General features: G+C 37.6%; 2 protein-coding genes across 2 annotated transcripts in view; both read left to right on the forward strand.

Moving 5' to 3' along the window:
* Positions 1-15,239, forward strand: part of LOC103146340 (activin receptor type-2B) — a 23,774-nt gene extending 8,535 nt beyond the window's left edge. Inside the window, exons 3-11 of the mRNA XM_007564208.2 lie at positions 1,247-1,362; positions 4,258-4,409; positions 4,563-4,706; positions 4,846-4,989; positions 6,199-6,347; positions 7,902-8,016; positions 9,386-9,524; positions 9,732-9,862; positions 11,208-15,239. Coding sequence (XP_007564270.1) covers positions 1,247-1,362; positions 4,258-4,409; positions 4,563-4,706; positions 4,846-4,989; positions 6,199-6,347; positions 7,902-8,016; positions 9,386-9,524; positions 9,732-9,862; positions 11,208-11,402 — 1,285 coding nt within the window. The 3' untranslated portion in view covers positions 11,403-15,239. The remainder of the gene's footprint in view (positions 1-1,246; positions 1,363-4,257; positions 4,410-4,562; positions 4,707-4,845; positions 4,990-6,198; positions 6,348-7,901; positions 8,017-9,385; positions 9,525-9,731; positions 9,863-11,207) is intronic.
* Positions 15,240-16,618: 1,379 nt separating this feature from the next.
* The window catches only part of LOC103146341 (rho GTPase-activating protein 29-like), a 34,484-nt gene continuing 29,471 nt past the window's right edge, over positions 16,619-21,631 (forward strand). Inside the window, exons 1-2 of the mRNA XM_007564209.2 lie at positions 16,619-16,822; positions 18,687-19,084. Coding sequence (XP_007564271.1) covers positions 18,778-19,084 — 307 coding nt within the window. The 5' untranslated portion in view covers positions 16,619-16,822; positions 18,687-18,777. The remainder of the gene's footprint in view (positions 16,823-18,686; positions 19,085-21,631) is intronic.

A 21,631-nucleotide genomic window follows, 5' to 3' on the forward strand; every position in this document is an offset into this window, starting at 1 on the left:
TGTTAATGACATGTGTTATGTCATGTTTATGAAAGTGTCATGTCAGCCTTATTCAACCCCCTTCAAATAAAGTGTTACCAACATTTTTTCTCCCTGGTTGGTTTAAGATCGGAAGTTGCTGTTAGATATTTTAAGCAAATAAAGAACAGGAAGCATAGAAAAAAAAAAATCTTGCCAGTAGAATTTATTATTGTATTAAAAGTTGTAGTTACTTGGAAGAGAAAACCTTGAACTCCTGGTTTTGAATGAAAACAAAAATGGACAAAAATGGCATCTCTGGGAGAGAGCCAGTTTCAGAACCTGTATAACGAGACTCTACCATCAGATATGCTTCTGATGAAACAAAGGTAAATGAGCTGGTACACATCAGCTTTACAAGACAGTTATGTTTGAAGTCTTTGATTCTACTTGCACAAGTTCAATAAGTTCGACTTGAGACAAAACACTAGAACAAGATGTGTGATTTGTAGCAACTAAATTAGATTTTTTTTGTTTTGACACACACACAAAAAAAGAAATGTTTTACATAAATCAATATAAAATATAATAGTGCAGTCCAGGCTTGACTAGCCTGTATATTGCAGCTGTTAGGCTTGGCCCCAGTGGTTTAAAAATGGAAAATGTCACAAATAGAATAAAAGTCATATTTATCTTAATCAGTGCTTTTAAAAAACTGAAATAGCCATCTAGTTTATGACACGCAGTGACTTTCAGGTTATTCTCAGTGTTGGAAAGTCATCTGCGTCTCTTACTTTTTTTTCCCCCTCTGATACCTAAAGTGCTTCCGCAAAAATAAATGTGATCAAGGCTGCTTTAATGCCTTTCAAAACAGAATGTTTTCAACCAGCTCAGTGAGACGTCTCTATTTGATGACTTTGTCAATGTAAGAAGGAAAATCTTTTAAACATGAGTGTTGAACATAAATACACCATGCCAGAGTTCACGTCCTTCATACCTGGACTCATTTTAATAGGTTGTTGACATACTGACAGCAACTGAATAGTACTTGGTCAGACACTTTGACAAGAGTTACTGAGATGTTTTGTGCTATTTACATTATCTGATAGTCCACCAAAGGCATCCAAAGTCACAGTTTGCGAACGAGAAGTCTGGTTTGTGTTCCTTTTGTTAGTGATCAGAGGATTTTATACAGCAAACGACAAACTCTCTTCTAACTAGTTTCAGTTGGCTTAATTTATGAAACGCCAAAAATGTATTTATTTTGGTCTTCCGTCATATGTTTTAGGCAAGAGTGTGTCTCTATGGAGGAAAACCCTCAGGTGTTCTTCTGCTGCTGCGAAGGAAACTACTGCAATGAGCGATTCACTCACCTTCCTGACTTGATTGGCAGCCGGAGCCGAGGTGAGTGGTGATGAAGCCAACCTACGCACAGTGAACGCTGCTGTTGATTATAACACATCGCTTTTGGGCCATAGTGCTTTATTATTACGCACTTTAGCAGCTGCTAAATGGGGCAGTGGTTACAATATCCACTTCTTTGCCAATGTTGTCAGATTTTTATGGTGATTTTCTGTTTTTTAAAGACTAAAGTTGATCTTGAATATACATTGTATTTATTATATATATATTTTAATCATTTTTTTACTCCCGGTTGACAATGAAACAAACTGATGAAAACTAGGTAATAAATATGGAATACCAACATTTGAGTTTTTATGCTGGTAAAACTCTTGACTGGGATGTTGTGATCTTTAACATAGTGACTTATTTCACCTTTTCGATTGCTTTGTTTCTACTTCTTAAATTCGTCCTGCAGCGTAGTAGATCAAAAACTAATATGAAACATCTGTGCTGTCATAATAAGCATATTTAAGATGCTGGTGTATATTTTAGTTTTTGTACTTAATCTTGAATTACACAGAAGCTACTTGAATCTATCACAGATGCATGTAAGAATAGGCTGCTTCTCTGTACTGAGTCATTGTGCGTCACTTCATTAAAATCAGTATGTATGCTTGAAAACTCAGTAGCTTTGAAGTGCCGTAATATCCCACGCTGCATTTAATCAGTATAATATGGTCTGCATTAGGATTGTAATTGTGCTCCATTTGAGTCGCTCATATTTGATGTTTTCAAAGCTGCAGTCTCTGATTTTCTTGACAGCGACAGCTTCTATGGTTACAAGAGTAGTAGGGCTGCAGCTAACAATTATTTGACTAATCGAGTATTTTATTGATTAGTCTGATGACTATTGGGATATAAAAAAGGACACATTGTGCACATTTTTTATTTTTAAGTTTATTTTATATTATATAAAAATAAACAAGTAATTCAACTCCTTTTTAAAGTAAGAAAATAAACATTTCATTGCCTAAAATACAAAAGCAAAATTTCTTTCGTCTGCAGTTTAACATTTGTAGCAAAGGACGGTTAGAACATATTTACTGACAAAGAAGTTTTTCTGTTAACTTCAATGGAAAATATATACGTTTTGTACAATTATGCTACTGACTGTGTTGCTCTTTCGGCAAATAGCCTTAGCGATTATGCAATAAATGCAATAACGATTATTTCAATAACTGATCCATTACAATTTATCCAGCTGATTCTTTCAGCTCTAAACGGTAGTTTCCACTGGTCAGTTAAATTTTCCTGAGCATGTAGGAGTGGACAATGCAGATTCAGTCTTTAACCAGGTCACTCCTTGTCCCTGCTGACATTTTCATATGGAAACTTTTGCTTCAGTTCTAAGTTTATGCTTGGATGTTTACTCTTAATTTGACTTGTTTGAGAATTTGGCTCATAGACGGGCGCGGAGCTTTAGGTGGGGCCCGGGCGGGTGCCCATGGGGGCCCGGGTCTGGAGGTGCCAGGGAGGGAGGAATGATTTGAAGTCGCTTTAATGTCTGATTATAGACAGAGAAAGTTCACCCTGAGAAAGTTCACCCTCACCTGTTCTCAGAAAGGTGTATGTAAAGGTACTGTCCCTCAATGGAATATATAGTAGTCAGTCCCATTGACTCTTTCCCTCACGGTTTAGCCAATGTGCTTCCAGGGTAAAAATCAAACGACAAACACGTGAGGGGCCCGGTAATTGGCCCTGCCCCCCGACCCAACGCTGACTTGTTCCACTAGTGCTCATAGCTATTTTATTGCAGTTCCATTCTATACTGCGAGAAAAAAAAAAAAGAAAATGTTGTTTTCCAGTTTTTTTGTACAGTGTGCAAAAAAAATGTACAACATTTTGTACAACATCATAACATTTGATGAGTAGTATTTCAGCTCCATTCCTGCTCATTTCTTCACCAGATGCTACAGGAGTTTATGGTCTTCTCTTCTGTCAAAATTACTATAAAAGTTGAAAAATATTTTAGAAACGCCTCATTAGTGGAAACAAAAGGATTTAAAAAAAAATTGGCTGCTGCATACATCGCATTTGCTGGTGGCCTAAAAGCACAGACAGTACACCATCAGGTACCTAGACTATTTTTAAATTTTTTATTTGTATTGGTGCTTTAGTTATGGTGAGCTTGCATTCCCTGCAGTGTAACTGATGCATTTAATTTATAAGATAAAAGGTTCTTAATGTTTCACAAGAAGTTTTATTGATTTTTTTACACCCACAAGCTGTATTTGGTTAAGGCATCAAATGGGACAGCCCAAGTAGATGATAAAGAAAAAAAATATAATCCTGGGTTTAGTCTGAGATGATTAAAAAAATACCTGCCAGAAATCTGTAATGATGACGCACTTATCTGTTGGCTAGTTTGAACATCTCTAAGTGGTGATCAGCAGGTAAAGCACTGAGTTTATACTGAAAGCAAGCCTGCAAACTAATCAACAAACAGAATTTAAAGAATCTGGTTTTGAGTTTATATTTTACAAAATCCGATAAATGTCATGGACATGTGATTGGAATTAGAAAATACTTTCTCTATAAAGGAAACTGCACCAAATGTTCTGCTTTCATGGCCAACGTCTGCTACATTCCTACATTAATTTATTAAATTAGTTTGCGAGCATTATGTTCTGAGAAGTCTGTGTCAGTCTCGGCCACCTGCGTTTATTATCTCTAAGACGCGTAAGCTCATGTAACTTTTTGGTGACAAAAATTAAATGTTAACGATTTATTAAACGTCAGTCGATGTTAAAAGTCTTTTTTTTTTTAATCAATAACATCTCCTCCTTTTTAAAAAAAAAACCAGTTCCCGTTTTCTTCGAGGGAGGTTTGAAAGCCTGTCTAAAGCGGCAGGTCATGTAGCCGACACTCTGAAATTGCTCTGCTTGTCGCTTGCAGTGAAAATTCGGCCTCCACCCCGCGTGCAATCAATGCTCAACGTGTTGGTGTACTCTCTGCTGCCACTGTGCGTCCTGTCCTTGGCCCTGGTTCTGGCGCTGTGGATGTACCGCCACCGCAAGCCTCCTTACGGCCACGTAGATCTGAGCGAGGTGAGATGGGCCACTCTCTACTCTGACTTTTTATAGAGATTATTGAAAATGTCTAAAATATTGCATAACTTGCTATAGGTTCTTAATATGTAGCCCATTATATGTGTTTTAATGGGTTTAGTTGACTTTAAACTTGTCTGTTTCTGTGATCAGGATCCTGGACCGGTCCCCCCATCCCCTTTGGTGGGTCTGAAACCACTGCAGTTGCTGGAAATCAAAGCCAGGGGGCGCTTTGGTTGTGTTTGGAAAGCACAGCTAATGAGCGAATATGTTGCCGTAAAAATCTTCCCAGTTCAGGTACAATTGAATACCAAAATGCTGAAATTTTCTAATAAATTTTTGATTTTCCATCCCTGCGTATTAAGTATTAAGCCTGTGGTGACAGAAGGATTTATTTGAACCAAAAATCTCTGGACACGAATGCTTGTTTCTGCAGGATAAGCAGTCGTGGCAGAACGAACGGGACATCTTCTTGACTCCAGGGATGCGACATGAAAACATTTTGCGTTACATCGCCGCAGAGAAGCACGGGACCAACCTGGAGGCAGAACTGTGGCTTATTACAGAGTTTCATGAGAGGGTGAGAATTCAGTTTTCTACCTCTTCATAGAATATAAGCAGACTTCTACATGATGAAGAGTTACTGGGCACTTTTATTTCTTACCTCATAAAAAAACAAACTAAACTTTGTAGGGAAGATTTTGAATTCATATCATTTGTGTCAGGAAAAACGTCAGTTGTGTTCTGATTCATGCCACAATCTGCAAGTTTTTCTAAAAATATTCCTTTTTTTTTTTAAGTTGTCAGGCACATTAATTTGCTTATTTTTTCTTAAAAAGTCGCTGAAATGGTACATTTCTAGGTTACATAAACACCTTGTTTTGCTGTGAATATTATCCAGGGCTTTAGTATCTATTGATTTAGATACCTTTGCGTGCTTGTAACGATTAAATATATCACCATTTCTGGTTAATTTCTGCCTCATTTTGCAGTTTATTTACTTTGCAATGGTGCAGGCCAGTGATTAGAATATCATCAAAATGTTATTATATTTTACTAATTTAATTCAAAAAGCAAAGCTAATGATTTATACAGCTTCTGTGTGCACAGACTTATATATGCTAAGCATTTATTTATAGTGATTGCAATAGGTATTACAGCTAAATAAACAAAAAATCAGTTGATCATACACTTAGAATATCACACAAATAAAATCAGTAAGATAATTTAAACACTGCAAGGATATGTTCTGTTAGAGGAAGACTGCTTGTCTGACAGTTGTCTAGTAAAAAGTCATCAACACTCTTAACAACAAGCCAAAACCTTTCACTGGTAAAGATTCTGGTTGTGTCAAAGTATAAAGAAAACAATGTTGAGCTGCATATAGGATTCATGGAGTGTTTCAGTTGGCTGACATTTCTGTGTTAAAAATCCAGTACTTTCTGACGTTATGTTATCTAACAGAGAAATGAACTTTTCAATTTTCAGAAACTTTAATCCATAATCGGCAAAACTAACGAACATAAATACCTCGCATTTTGTAATGGATTCATGTTGAGGGTTCACATTTTTTGAGTCGAGTTCTGAAGTAAATTGACTTCCAGGCGCGATCCTTTTTCATGTAGATACATCTTGAACATTTGCTAGCTCTTGGTGGGTTGAACAGTCTCTCTTTGTGGCTCCACTTTTGACAGCTCTGCAGCAGCAGTCTGTTTCGAAACGGATTAAAAACCCCTGTGTGTGTGTCCGCACCTGACCTGTTGACCTTTGGTCTGTTTTGTGTGAGCAGGGCTCATTGACGGACCACCTGAAGGGCAACACTGTGACCTGGACTGAGCTGTGTCACATAGCAGAGACCATGGCCCGTGGCTTGGCCTACCTCCATGAAGACATTCCCAGCTACAAGGGGGAGGGGCCCAAACCTACTATTGCACATAGGTAAGAAAATAAAGAAAGAAACTGACAAGCACTATTTCAGTTTAATGGATGACATGCATTCATTCCTGATGTGCTCTCATGCAAAGCCCTGTTCTTTTAACTTTTAATCTTCTACGAATGCTACGTTTTAAGGACCTGCAGTTTTAAAAATGCATGTTTGTACATGAAAATGGAGCAGCTGTTTTAGAAACAGTACAAAATGTTCTAATGGTTGTTTGGGTGCATTGTAAGTTTAAGTCGCACCTCAAAGTCCTTGTTACACGGAGCTACACAAAGTCTACCTCCCCTTTTCAATCATAGATTTTGTACACTTCTCAATTCAGCTTTTATGATTCATGCTCAATGGTGTAAAACATGTCGCATGCACCTCTCAGCCTCTCTTTGCTACCTGGAATAAGCCTTTGTAATTCAATTGGTTGTTAGGCTAGAATATGAATAGTATGCTGAACTGAAGTCAAGCAAAAAAAATAAAAAGAAATGGTGCACAATAGGTATGTATGATAACCTTGTGTAAAAATGCCATCATTTCAAAGCAGAACTTGATTGACACAAAAAGTTAAATAAGTAGAACATGAACATTTATTCAACAGAAAAGCAGCAGTTACTGAGAATGCTGCTAAAAGGAAATTACAGCATTATTACAGCTATAATAATTCTAATATAAAACAGACATGTAGACATCTGCTAAATTGATTTGCTCTTGCTCTGCATGTCAGGTTGGTTCAAACATAAGGAACAAAGCACATTTTTGTGTTTTATTGGCAGGAGAACCGTTTTTAAAATCACTTACTGACATGTGATTTCTTTTTGACTTGGCTTGGTGTAGTTTTACTTTTTCATTGTTGCATCTTTCTCACTAAGCTGAGAAAGTTGACGACAAAGTGGAAACGGTGTCAGAGAAAATGCATTGTCTTTGGAGAATCGTTAGCCTGATTATACTTGAGCCATGCTCACCATCTTCTTTTTAATTTTGTATTTATTAACAACGTTATTCCCACCTTTTGACACGGGACGTTGTATGAAAGTGTCTAGACTGCAGTTTTTCAGATGGTATAGATGCAGTTTTTCTTAAAAAAGGAGTTAAATATGTCTTTATGAAAAGAAACAGATACTAGAGTATTAAAATTACACTCACTCTGTTTGGTCTACTTCTGTTGGAACATCTGATCAGAAATGGAAAGGTTATTTGGTTGCATAATTAGTTTTGTTATGAATTGCTCCAACTGCATTTGAGAAAAATATTTTTTCAACTTCTTTCAAATACAATGGTTACATTTCTCTTACCATCTCTGTTGGGTACAAAATTCTGCGCCGATTTGTTTTACATGAATCGCTTTTCTCTTCTCTGTTTGACATATTTCGGGATTCATCCCCTTTAAATCTCTGATGGTTCCCGTTTGATTTATTTCAGATCAGATCTTCCCCTTTCCAGGTTGTCCTTGAATGATTTGTTTCTCTCTCTGAAAGCATCTGCATTAAATTATGTGACTGCTGTGACCAAACACCTCCATTAAAAAAGGCATTTTAATGGCTGCTGTGAAATAAATCCTCCAGGGACTTCAAGAGTAAGAATGTGCTACTGCGAGATGATTTAACTGCAGTCATTGGGGACTTTGGGCTTGCTGTGCGATTTGAACCAGGAAAGCCTCCTGGAGATACTCATGGCCAGGTAGGATGAACTTTATGTTGGGTTTCTTATTATTGTCACCACTATACATGTAGTCCAATTTATTCATACCCTTGAAAACACAAACTTCAGTGTATTTTTATTTTTTTTTTGGAACCTCATGTGATAGACCACTACAAAATGGTGTGTTGCTTTCACACGTTCATTTGTGGGACCACGTTTTGGCAATATCTGTCTACCAGCTCTGTAGATCTCTCTCAAAAAAAATGCAGTTTTGGCCAGCCTTCTTTGTGAAATAGAACATCTCTACAGAATGTAGAATCATTCCTGCTTTTCAAGAAAGAGCTTCCTGTTGTTCCTGTTCCATAAAGGTCAGACTTGGTGGAGTATGAAACTATTAGTTGTCATGTGAACAGATTGTTCCACCTGAGGTGTGGCTCTCTGCAGCTTCTCCAGAGTTATTTTGGACGTATTAGCTGTTACTCTGATTAAGGCTACAGTTACCTGACCTGTGAGTTTCAGGTCAGGTCATGACCAAGTCTGTATATTTGCAGTCCTGCCAAACATTTTCTGTTGTGATGTACAAAGCTAGAAATATTTGATTCACTTACACATTCTGTTCATTATACATGGGGCTGCTGAATTTAATTCATCATGTTTGACTTTATTTGAGGAAATTAAAGCAAATTCTGGAGAAGTTTTTTTTTTTTTTTAACCCTTCAGATCTTTGTAAAAAAACATGGAAAACCAAGTACAGGGGCATCTTTATAAATTATTATTGGAAATTAAATGTATTCCAACAACCCACTTCGTTAAGTAAAACATATTATATGTATTAATTACACACAGACTGATGTTTCAAAGCCCTTTTTCTGTTACTTGTAATTTTTTCTGCTGACAGCTGGTGAAAACACATTTAATTTCTTAGATTAGAAAATTACATCAAACTAAACATTTTCATAAAGACATGCATGCTTTCTGCTGTTTTCAAAAGGCACTTTTAATCTGACAAATGAGTCTGATGGGAACATTTATTCTAATTTGAGATGTACCTGAAAGCACTACTTAGTGTTGGTCTAGAAATAATACCATAATAATAAACATTTAGGATTGTGCTTACTACATGAGTACTTTTACAGTGGTCTGTATTTGGAGCACCTCTTACTCATTTTTTTGTACATTTGGTTGCTGTAATTCGATTTTTTTATTTTTTATTTTTTTTTCATGAATCATTCAAACGACTTAAATTATTACAGAATGGGAGCATGGAGGAGTCTGACTCCCAAATGCTGGATTATAATTTAACAGTTTGCAACAGGTCTGTTTCCAGAAGAAACTGCTCTCAGTCAGACTATTTGAAATGCATGTCTTTGTGAATTTGAAGATTACTGGAGTCCGTTCTTCTTTTCAGGTCGGTACGAGGCGTTACATGGCTCCGGAGGTGCTGGAGGGAGCCATTAACTTTCAGCGGGACTCCTTCCTGAGGATTGACATGTACGCCATGGGATTGGTGCTTTGGGAGCTGGTGTCCCGCTGCTCAGAGACAGACGGTAAGTCAAACAGTGCAGGAATGTTACTTCACCAAAGGGTGAAAGGTCATCTTGCTTTAGGTGGTATTGGCAAACAAGGGGTTTGTTTTTATTTTGTCTGTGGAGCTGTCCAATCAGGGCCAAGGACTCAACGTTGGACGTATTTATTCTCTGTTCTGATGGTTGTTTCTTATGCTTCCACTCTATCAGCCTGTTGTTTCTCCTCAGGTACAGTTGGCGAGTACATGCTGCCGTTTGAGGATGAAATAGGTCAGCATCCTTCCCTGGAGGACCTCCAGGATGTGGTCGTGCACAAAAAGATGCGTCCAGCCATCAAGGACTGCTGGCTCAAACATCCGGTGAGTAATCATGGAAGAATTTCCAACTCCAGCACCAGGATGTGCTGCATCCGTATTTCCAGTAAATCTACTTAAATTTCACACTTCTCTGAACTCGTTATGTTTTTGTTCATCTGTAATGAATGGACTATTAAACTCATGAATGTACTACGGGTGTAGCAAAATTTCCCAGTACATAAACGTCACAATATGCTGTCACTCCAACTGCAGATGCTGCCAGCACGATTTTAATTACTGACGTTTGAGCATTATGACCCCTGTTAGTCTCATATTTTGAAGAAACAAAGAACATGGTTTTGAAAAAGATTATAAGCATTTAGTATTTTACCTAAAATAGATGGGGGCTGAACCAATGACTAGTTTGTAAGACGCAATATTACGGTGTGGTGAGTGAGAGCTATTGTGAGCCCTGGACGGTAAGGTAAGTGCTCTCAGCTGGACACTCGGCTTACGATGCTTATTTTGAGGCATAAAAGGAAGTTGTGTTGATGGAGTCTAACAAACATGGCGTTAAGCTGGCTGACAGTGTACAGGCACCGTGAACACTCATTTCACAAGTTGAAACTTGTATATGATAGACGTTCATTATTTAGAGTGAAATATTTTAAGCCTTTATTTACATGTAATGTTGATGATTATGGCTTACGCACAGTAGAAACTCCAAATTCTACCTCATAAAATCATAATATTCATAAGGATAGTCAGCCACAAAAAATTTAATTGCTGAAGAAGTAGGAATAGTGCTGTGACGGTTATAGATGGTTGAGTGGAAGGAAAAAGTTGGGTAAAAAAAAACAAAAAAAGGTCTGACAGGGATAACCACAGCCTTGACAGGATTGTTGGAGCTTCACAAGGATTGTCGCCATGGGATTCTGGATCGATGCAGTAACTTACGTAAAAAGTTCCAACCAGCTGTTCATGCATAGAAATAAACAGTTTTCAGAAACTTGACATTTTTAAGATGTTCTTTTTATTGCTCTTCTGTATGTTTTCCGAGACACAGAAGGTTTTTTTTTTGTTATATCTGTTAGCAATGATTACAACAAACACTTGAAGTATTTCACACTGTGTTGTAGTATGAAATTCACTTTCTGAAATAAGTGACAAAAAATGTAAACTTTTTTTATATTGCTTTTCTAGATGTACCTGTAGGTAAAAGTAAAACCTTTTCGCTATTAAGGGCTTGAATAGTGCTTAAGCACTGGAAAAATACTGCAACTGGCTGTTATCCACTAATAGCACGAAAGTTAGCATCTGTTGTGTAACATCCAACCAGGCCTGTAGGACCTGTAGTCGTTTTTACCAAAGATGCCACTGAAACCTCCCGCTCCGTCTTCGATTGCAGGGCTTGAGTCAGATGTGCGAAACCATCGAGGAATGCTGGGACCACGACGCTGAGGCACGACTGTCAGCCGGCTGCGTGGAGGAGCGCATCAGCCAGATCGCCAGGACGATAGGCAGCACTACCTCAGACTGCCCCGCCTCCATTGTGACGTCTCTCATCAACGAGGACCTACCTCCCAAAGAGTCCAGTACCTAAACGGGTGACACCTTGCCTCACCTGAGCTCCTGACTTTTCTTTGTTTATTTTTTTATTTTATTTTATTTTTTTTTGTTTTTAATTTTCAAACCCAAACTCAGCGGATCTTCGTTAATATTTAACAACTCAGTCCCACCTCCCTTCCCTGTCACCCTAGCAACTTATATGCAGCTGCTATTTTATCTCAATACTGGTATTTTGTTTCTGTTTAATGTTCCTTTGTGTTTACTAACGCATCCATCTGCTGTAGTTGAAATAGTAATAAGCTATGCGATGGGCACATCCTACACCCACCTCTGTGTGAAACCTTAAACGTCGTCAGTACCGCATGTACTTCTTTAACGTTTTAGTCTTTTTCTTTAATTTTTATTTTTTCCTCATGAGTTGCTGTCTTTGTCGGAGTTCCCGTCTGCGGCCAAATTCTGGAAAAACCTTCGCTCCAAACCTCAGACGACACGCTGCACACCTCGGAGGAAACATCGAGACTGTTAAACAAAAATATATTCATCTTCCTCAGGGGTCGAAGCTTCTCCACTTATACATTTGGAGAGTGCTCCCTTCTTTCAGACCTCTGAATTCTTCAGGATGAGATGGAGAGAATGAGAGAAAGAGAGAGAGAGAAAAAAGAACGGAGCACAGCTTTTTTCTTTTTAAAGGGAGGGAGCAAAATCCGAACTGAGCAGTCATATTGGACGTTTTGGACTTTCTGAAGATTTCGGGCAGATGTCTTGTCCTTGGAACTACCTCTCAGGTATCCAGCAGGCTTCTTTGGAACATTTCTATAAGTTGAGAGCCAAGCTATCCAGCTAGCTAACATGGACATATTCCTGGATTATTATTATTATTGTTTTTTTTTAATTGCTAAAATTTAGAGTTACTCCTTTGCCAGTGCCAGGGGCATTGACGGATGCTGTCTGGAGTTGCAATGTTACACATTCTTAATTTTATCTGTATGCATTTGTGTGCGAGCGCGAGAGAATCTGAATGATTTGAGACGGAGTGTGTGTGTTTTTAAAGTAAGGACGATGAACAGGTAATTGAGGGTTTATCCTTGTGATTGTCATGCTTTTTTTTTTTTTTTAGTCATCTGTGTTTGGTTACTAGACTCAGTCGGACACGGGTCCACAGATACCTCAGTCACTGTATGTCATGCAAGGAGAGCTCAAATTGGTTGCCTTTGTCTCAAATGCAATGCCATAGTTGTACCATAATATGAATACCATACATTGAATGTCCGTTATGCTGCTGTGACTATTCCAGGATACTCAAGGATTTGTAGATGTACATGTATTGTTTGTTAATGTAACACTAACTATCCATGATTTTATGTGAGGCTAATAACCTGTTTTTTTGTGGGTTTTATTGTTTTTTTAGTTTTTTTTTTTAGTTTTGTGTTTTTCCTTTTGACTGGGTAAGCCTTCAGCTGCTTACTCTTCCAGACTGACCTCAGATATTCTGACAAGTACCTCAGGCTTTTTCTACATGTATATCGAGTTGTGTTAATGTATTTTATTGTGTTTTAGTAGTCGAGAGGATTTATTGCAGGTGGGTGGCCTCTGTCTTTATTTGGATTTAATTTTTTCCATTTTTGATAGAACCTGACCACTTTTCACAATGTATATGCCCTACAAATGTAAAAAGAAGAGAGGCAGATTCCTGTAAATATGCTTATACACACAGACGCCTAATACTTAAATATTATTTTTCTTTTGTTTTACATTTTATATACAGGGGCATCTTGATAAATTTGAGTATCTTCGAAAATTCATTGAATTCAAATAGTGAGTCTCAGATATTATTAAAACTCACAGAAGGAAATATTTTATATTTATATTTTAATGTTGATTGTACATCACAGCCAATGAAAATACAAATTGTAGTTTCTCAGAAAGTTTGATCACTACATCAGTAATAAAAAAATATTTTTAATAGGCAGTGCAGTACATTCCCTCAATACTTGGTCAGGACAGCCACTGTGCCAATCTGTGCATCCTTTTTCTGCTATACGTTTTCCTTCCACTAAACTTTCCATTATTATGCTTCCACACAGGACCCTGAACAGTCAGCTACTTTTGCAATGACCTTTTGTGGCTTGCCCTCCTAGTGGTGGAGTTTCAATGACAGTGTGCTGAACATCTGCCAAGTCAGCAGTCTGCTCCATTATTGTGTTGGCCTCAACATGGCCACAACATTTCTGTATTAAAATTAAAAATCCTAAAGGTCACTAAAGAAAATGTCTGTTCAGTGTTTTATCCCAGCATTTTAATGGAAGGAAAGAAAAATGTTTTTATTAACCTTAAAAACTTTTATTGATTTTATGCAACATTTTAACTTTCTGAGAAACTAGCGTTCAAGCTATAATAATCAGAGTTAACAGAAATGAGCAACTAAATTACAAGACTGTGTAACAAACCTATAATTTGACATTTTGAATTGAATTACAAAGATACTTTTTGATTATATTCCAATTTTCTAAGATGCACTTGTAAAGAATCAGGGCATTTGCAGTTCTGTTACAGGAAGAGATTTATTGACACTATTGCTACCAATCCATCTAAGTTATCTAGCCCTGTGGTTTCTGCTAATTTTAAGAGAAGTGTTGCTGATATCAGTGGTTTATGATATTGACTCATCTTATTTAGAAGTTGTGAGGGTGGCACTGGCATTTAAAAATTAGCATGTATATCACCAACAAAAAGAAAATCGAACAAATATTTTTATGGTTTGGTGTGGCGGCTTCTGTGATTGGCCACTTGTTTGAACAGTATTGCCTCAATAGTAACCTGCTGATGTGATGTTCTGACCTGTTAATAGTGATAGTTTAGCCACGTTGGACAACACACAGGCTCATGTGTTGTGCTTTGATTAGTGGTGGTGAAAGGTAGTGATTATTTTTCTTTCTTTAAAACAGTGGTCTGTAGCTCTTGCTGATGTGCAGTTTTGGTAAAAAGGAATTCTGGGGAAAATAATCAAGTCGACACTGAACAATGTTTTTGAGTGTTTTTTTTTTTTTTTTGGGAAAACCATCATTGTGTTTGTAGCCACATGACTGACTGATGCAGCACCGTCGGGATTCACGCTGACAGTTTCCATGTGCATGGTTCCAAGGGTCCAGCAATATTTACTATACAGCAATAGTTGATAAACTCAGCTGTGACTTTACAGTTATCTTGTGCAGATCAACACAGAACAACTCCTCACACCTGGATCAACCTCCATTGGGCGTCTGTTGATGGGCAGTACAAAGAAAACAAACCCAGGCGTTTAAAACTTTAGTGCGGAAGCTGAACGTGGCCCAGGTGCTTTTTTATTTCGAATCGTGCCAGGCAAACGGCGCGTCATGTGGTTAAAATCTGCCATGACCGCTTGTTACCTCCAAATGCTGTCTTACACCCAGCTCTTCTGAACCGAAAAAAACCATGTTACCTCATGCAGTATCTTTAGTAACACTAACACGGAGTCAGTCTCATCTTCAACAAAAAAATATATTAAAAAAGTCAAGTATTGTGTATATATTTACTTGCTAAATGTAAAGGGTTTCTTCCTTTTCATGTGTGGATCCTGTGAAAGCAAAATCATAGTTTTTATTTTCTTTCTTCATTTGCAGTCGGCATATTTTTATTTTTTTTTCTCTTATAGTGTGAACGAATGTTGGAACTATGTGACCTTCCCTGTTTATGTGAATTGTGTGTGTGGGCGCATGTGTGTGGTTGGTTGGTTTCTTTAAATCGGTATGAATGAAAACTATCTGTGCATTGAAATGCTTAGAACTATAAACTAGATGAGAATACATTCATCTTTTTGTATATGAAAATAAAGATAAATCCTGATAATACAGTTTAGTTGTATTTATTTTTTGAATTTGTTTCATGATTAACTGTGTGACGGTACTGCTACATTGCTGATACAGTGGAGTAAAACTAAGGTCTATGGGTGCTCATGTACACTAGATGGCAGCAGGGGTGTCAGCAGTGTTGGTTCTTAATTTTTAACTGGGACAATATTTGGAATGGATTTAGTTTTTTATTTGTTTCTTATTTTCTTAAATAATCCTTTATATTAGACACATTTTTTTATTACAGGTTGCCTGCACATTTTTCCTTGTAAAACTGTCATACTTTTTCAAACAAAAACTTCCCAAATGTTTAGCCCTTTTAAAGTGTTCATACAAAGTTCACTTCAAATATACGACAAATGTTCTTTTAGTCAGATGTTATGAATGAATGTACAGACCAAAACAAAGTAGAGCTTAGTTGTGTTGCAGATATAAATTATGCATTTACATATACACACAAATGGCTTTAAAATGAAAGAACACTTCTCAGACAAACTGATCAGAGCTGATGGGAAGATAACTGACCTTTTATCTCTGACAGTATTAAGATCTATTTTACTTTTCAGCTTAAACAAGATGAGTGAAGGTATCCATCATTAGCATCTTTCAGGGTTCATTTATGTTACATTTTAAAACCTATCCATACTTCAATTTCCAGTTTCCTACATTTCTATAGTATAAGTACAAACGTTTATCCTGAATAAAAGCCTCCAAAATGAGAAAGAATAACGGACAGGTTGAAAATTAATGGAAAAACTGGTAGGTAAGATGGGCAATATATGAATCATGGACAGAATTAATGCACAAGTACATGGCTGGATAATGAGCTCCGGATGGATGACTGCAAGAAGGAATCAGATTTAACTGGAATGTATTCACTTTGAATTTTCTATATAATTGATTTAATTTGACTTCATACATATGTTTAAAAATTAATGCAGTTAAAACTGAATTTAATAAATATAAAGGCAAACAAATAGGTGGATGGATTAATCGATCAAACGAGGAGATAAAGTCAAATTACGAATATTGTTTTATACTCTTTCCCACCTCTTATCCAAGATTGAAAAAAAAAATTAACTTTTCCCAGAATATGTGCATTATCTGACTAGGAAAAACCCAAACATACATTTCAACTCGTCTGTTCTGTTGACACATGTTAATATATGTGTACTCCGTAAAGTTATCATTAGACGTTGTTGTGATTCAGATGAACCATACAATTGGACTGGCAAATAAATATAGCAACACATCTTTTTAACCAGTTAATAAGAAAAAATGTGGTTTTCTACCTTTGACTTAAAAATCTCCGTAGGCACCTGAATGCACCAGAGAAGAGAGAATTTAACCAATGAGAAGGCAAGTCATCCGTCACGTGACAACTAGACTAGTAAACTACGATTGACTCCAGAGTTACCGATAGTCTGCTTCTTGTCGATGTACAGTTGGTTTTCACGAACGTTCTGCCTTTGTGAGGATTTATGTTTGCCTAACGGAACATCCCATGGTTTTCACTGCTTTGGAGAAGATTTAAGACATTGTTTTGATACTTTTCTTACTACTATGTTTCCAAACTGCCTGGCAGGTGAGTTTTAAAAAGGCGCAGTTAACTGTGCCAGCAAAGCAGTTTCTGACCCGGTCAGGCTGTTTTCCAGGCGGTAAGCAGCATCACTTCAGTCGGCGAAAAATGAAAAGCTGAAGTATTATTGTTTGTAAGCTACGTTTGTTTGCTTCGCTTGGTGACTTAACTTGTTGCTTAATTTCATTGAGTGAGAGCCTATGTTTGTTAAAAAAAATATGATTGCTTATGTCATTTTATGTTACTAACGTTGGTTAGTTATAGCGAAACGTCTTCTAACGGTTGGATTTGCTAAATGAAACTACGTAGAAACTGGTGTAAATAAGATGACTTATTAAAAAGGTAGGTCTTACACGCAAATAAATATTAACAGTTTTATTAGCGTAACGTATATAAATCTGAAGTTGTACATCGATTTAAATAGTTTACGGTGCAATACTCAGGGCCGGTCCAAAGTTTTTTGGGGCCTGAAGCGGAATTTGATTATCCACACTGTGCTTAAATATTTGGACAATAAACCTTATAGAGACTATTACTCAAAATTGATTGCATGGCAGAATCAGTTCTGTTTTACAGTCACTTCAACCAGATTATGTTGTTTGGTAAATACAGTTCCTTGTAAAACTAATTCAGATTTGAAAATTGTGAAGTGAAAGAAGTTGCACATACATACACAAAGCTATGTGTGGAGGATAACTAAATAAAGTAGAGATAAAAAATAAGGATTATCTTGAAATTAAAATGATCTTATATTAAACAGTTTTTTCTGTTCTGTGAAAAAACTGTTTTAATTTGAAATGTGCCTGTCCAGAGTTTGCACACTCTGTTCACAATTTAAATGCACAGGTATTGCAGTGGTGCTATATGATTAAAGAACAGCTCTGTTTTGCACAGCCTGCAGTCAGCTTGCCGGTGGAGAACGGAAACTGTAATGTCCCCACAACTTCCTGTCAGGCTTTGCCTATAAGTCGTTCTGTCTGTCTTAGTTTTTTTTTTTTTTTTAGAGTCAACGTCATTATTGGTTGGCCTTATTATTACAGTCTTTCCCCAGAACACACCATCCTCTATGTGAAACATGGTAGTGGCAGCTTCATAATGTGGGGCTGCTTTTCTTCAGCAGGGAAGGGAAAGGTGGTTCTACTTGTTGGGACAATGGATGGAGCTATATATAGGACAATATTAGAAGAAAACCTGCTAGGCCTTGCAAAACAGTTGGGGGTGGAGTTTCCTCTTCTAGCATTGCAATGACATTAAACATGCAGCCCAAGCAACAGTTTAAAAGTTTACATCAAAGCATGTGGTTAGACTTGAAAGTTGCCGCTCACAGACGCTCTTCATTGAATCAGACTTGAGCTTTTTCAAAGACGAATGGGTAGAAACGCCTCTCAAGTTGTTCAAAACTAACCAAGACAGCTTTACAAGCAGAGCTGTAATTGCAGTCCTCTTACTTTTGCTTCACAGTTTTGTCCTACCTCTGATTACTTGTTGAGATTTGTTTACATTGTGCATTAGATGTGATCCCAACTTAGATACAAGCTGTGGAAATTACTTTATTGTCAGCATTGAATTATTACTGTTTTTACAAATCTACTTATCTATACAATAATAAATATTTTGTATAGATTTGTATAATTTCAAGCGAGACATCAGGCAATTCTTGAATCTGAATATCAAACCAAAAATGTCTGAATGAATTTGAGTCTGCCCATTCTTGACACACATGATGAGAATATACTTCAAATTTAAGGGCTCATTGAGGGTTCATGTTGTGGCGCCTCTAAGCAGCAGCCATATTTACTTAGGCCTCAGGCCAGCTTTAAATATACACTAACATAAACTCATTTACATGAGCTCCTCCTATGTCTTTCAGCCGTCCAGGGATGAGGGCACTGTGGTGAGTTCAGGGGCTAGCCGGTCGACTGCGCCACCTGTAAAGGGTGGCGGCTGCCCTGACTGCTGGGATGCTACGGAAGAGCAGCAGCAGTAGCAGCACCACCAGCAGCATCGGTGGAGGCACTGGGACGAAGCAGGTCCAGGAGCTTCCACGACCTGCCTCCAAACCCCAAGAATCCGTATCGCCCAGATCCACCAAGACTTGGACCATGGGCCGCAACACCAAGAACCCCAACCCTCTGAGCAACATGGGCCTGCCAACCCGCCTCATGGGGGCCCCAGGTGTGGATTCGGACTACTTTCTGCAGCTGGTGAATGACGTTAGGTGGTTCGCTGATGTGCTTCTGAACCTCAAGGATGCTTTCCAGCACAAAGGTGAGCTCTGATAGAGTTGGAACATGCTGTTTTTTTTTTTTTTGTTTTTTTTTTCTTAAATGTTATGTCTGTCGTTGGGACAGTTTGGGGAAATTAGTGTGAGTAAAGTTTATTCTTTTGTTAGTTGCCTGCTTTTGTTTTTGGTGACATAATTTGGGTAATTTATTTGGCAAACTTGTCATGTCTCACTGTAAGAGTAAAAATTGTATAACTTCATCTAATCTTTTTTTATTTAAAACACAAAAGCAATGGTTAGTTTTACTGCTAATAGAATGATATGACAAAGATTATGAAAGTAACATCGAATTTCTGAACTGCTACTCCAGCATTTAAACATGGATGTTCAGCTCCAGATGTTTACTTACATGGTGCAAAGTGACACAAAACATATTTTTCTGGTTGAGTGACATCACATCAGTCTAAACATTTCCAGTTAAAGCTTGTTTGCATTAATACAATTAACATCTGCTAAATTCAATTTGTTTCATAATTCAAATTGAGGTGTTTGCTCAGTATTTGGTAAAACCGTCTTTAAACTTTATGACTTTGGTGAAACATTTTGGTATCAATTCACAAACTGCTCACAGTAGTTTACCTAAATTTGCCATTTAGGTAAACTAAAGTCAGGTTTGTAGGCCACCCTGAAATATTTATACCAGATTTCAATATTGAACAAAATTCACATCAGTAACTAATATAAATATTGTAAGTTAACCTGTCAGAAGCTAAGAATACAATATGATAATCATCTGGATTTTCACAAATTGTTCAGAGGCATGGGAAACCAAAAATTCGTTCTCATTATTATGCCAATTAACAAATAGAAATAATTCTGGTCATCCTAACTAACCTAAAGCAAAATATATTTTGCCTGACTTAACGTCAGATGGAGACGTTGTAAGTATCTGGCTTTGGCTGCAAGTACAAGTATTGACGAGGTGTTATGTTAGCTTTCTTTGGCCATTTTCTCTAAAGGAAACTCAAATCTCAGTGTTTTCAGAGAGCTAACACTCTGCAAGCAGAGTTGTTTTTGTCCAGATCACTGACGGGCAGAAAAGCGAACCAGTTGTATCTCTGCTTTGCTTTAAGAGAAGCCACATACATGGCTCTGTTAGGGCTTCAAACAAAACTGACGAGTGTTTTTGTATTGCTCCAACTAAAAGTTACAATTCACCATAATGTCAATCAGCCAGATTCTCCAGTCAAGACTCCAGATTTACTTTTAACACACCGAAGAACTTTCTACGCCGTCATCAACTCCACTCACCCACGCGTTAATACTTGCACACAAATGCACAAAAGAGACAGACTGTAGATAGGAGACAGGTAACGCAATTTCTCTTTGTTTTCCTGCTTACTTGATGGCTTAACTTTTTGTTTGCAGACTCATACAAACATTCCACCCACACATATGAATATTATGGCACACAGTTGTATAAACACTGCCAGTGGGAGGCTGGCAAGTCTTTGTATGGAGGAAAGAAAAGGTTTATTTCACTATGAGTCAGTCTCTGTATATCTATATGTTGCTATTAAAAAAAAAAAAAAAAAGTAGTTTCTTAGCTCTAAAGCAGCATTATGAAACGGCTTCATTTCAAGCTGTTTAAAATTATTGATGAGTTGGATACTTTTTAATTAATAAGGAATGTTCCACTAATTAGGGCTTACGCCACCACTCTGCAAGATGCATACCCACAGAAACTGTATATCGGGCAGAGGGAGTGAGTTGTTTAGTCATTCTTCTCGCTGGAGGAGTGAGAACCTTGGCTTCTGTCGTGCTGAGTGTTACTCTGAGCCATCACCAAAACATTTGGGGTATTCGCCTTTCAGTTAACAACAACCCCCTTATTCAGCAGGTGGGTGAAATCATACCGCACGACCCCAAACTGTCATTTACACTGTGGCTTTTCACTGAATTTGTTTCCAGTTTCCAACGTTTTAGAAAAGCAAAATATTGGGTAACTGTTGCGTGATGCTACTGCAGTCGTGTAAGCCACTTCCTCTTGGTGTAAGCAACCATTTTTCAGTTTTTTCCTGCTAAATGGTATCAAGAATGTGTGAAGTTCTTCAAAGTAAATTAACTTTTCGATCAGTAGTTGTATAACACGAGTAAACCGCTAATAATTCTGGGACCAGGAAGCAACTTATCACAAGTAAAATCTGATCTAAAAGCAGATTAGTCTGCAGATCAAGTGGTAGTCGATGAGTTATGCATTCCTGTCTTAAATTTCCTGAAGTCTTGTGCAGTGTAAACACTGGGTATGGTTAGTAGTCTGTCTGGCTCCTGCTTCCTGCTAATGGAGCATTACCGGCAGGTTCCTTCGTCTCTAAAGACAGACACCCGTCATCACCTGTGTATATTTTTAAAGCTGGATTGTGGAGTGCATGCGCTCTTCCTCGTCAGACAGACACAGAGGTTGTCACGTGTTGCTGCCAAACTGCAGAGGACCTGTGTCATTGAGGCCTTGCCTAATCCTTAATAAGCATGCTTCTAATTTGCAACGTGATGGCTCCATGGTTCAAGCTTTGCTGGTCTCACTGTTTCTC

Source organism: Poecilia formosa, unplaced genomic scaffold, assembly GCF_000485575.1.
Source record: "Poecilia formosa unplaced genomic scaffold, Poecilia_formosa-5.1.2 Scaffold156, whole genome shotgun sequence".
In the NCBI taxonomy this organism is placed as follows: domain Eukaryota; kingdom Metazoa; phylum Chordata; class Actinopteri; order Cyprinodontiformes; family Poeciliidae; genus Poecilia; species Poecilia formosa.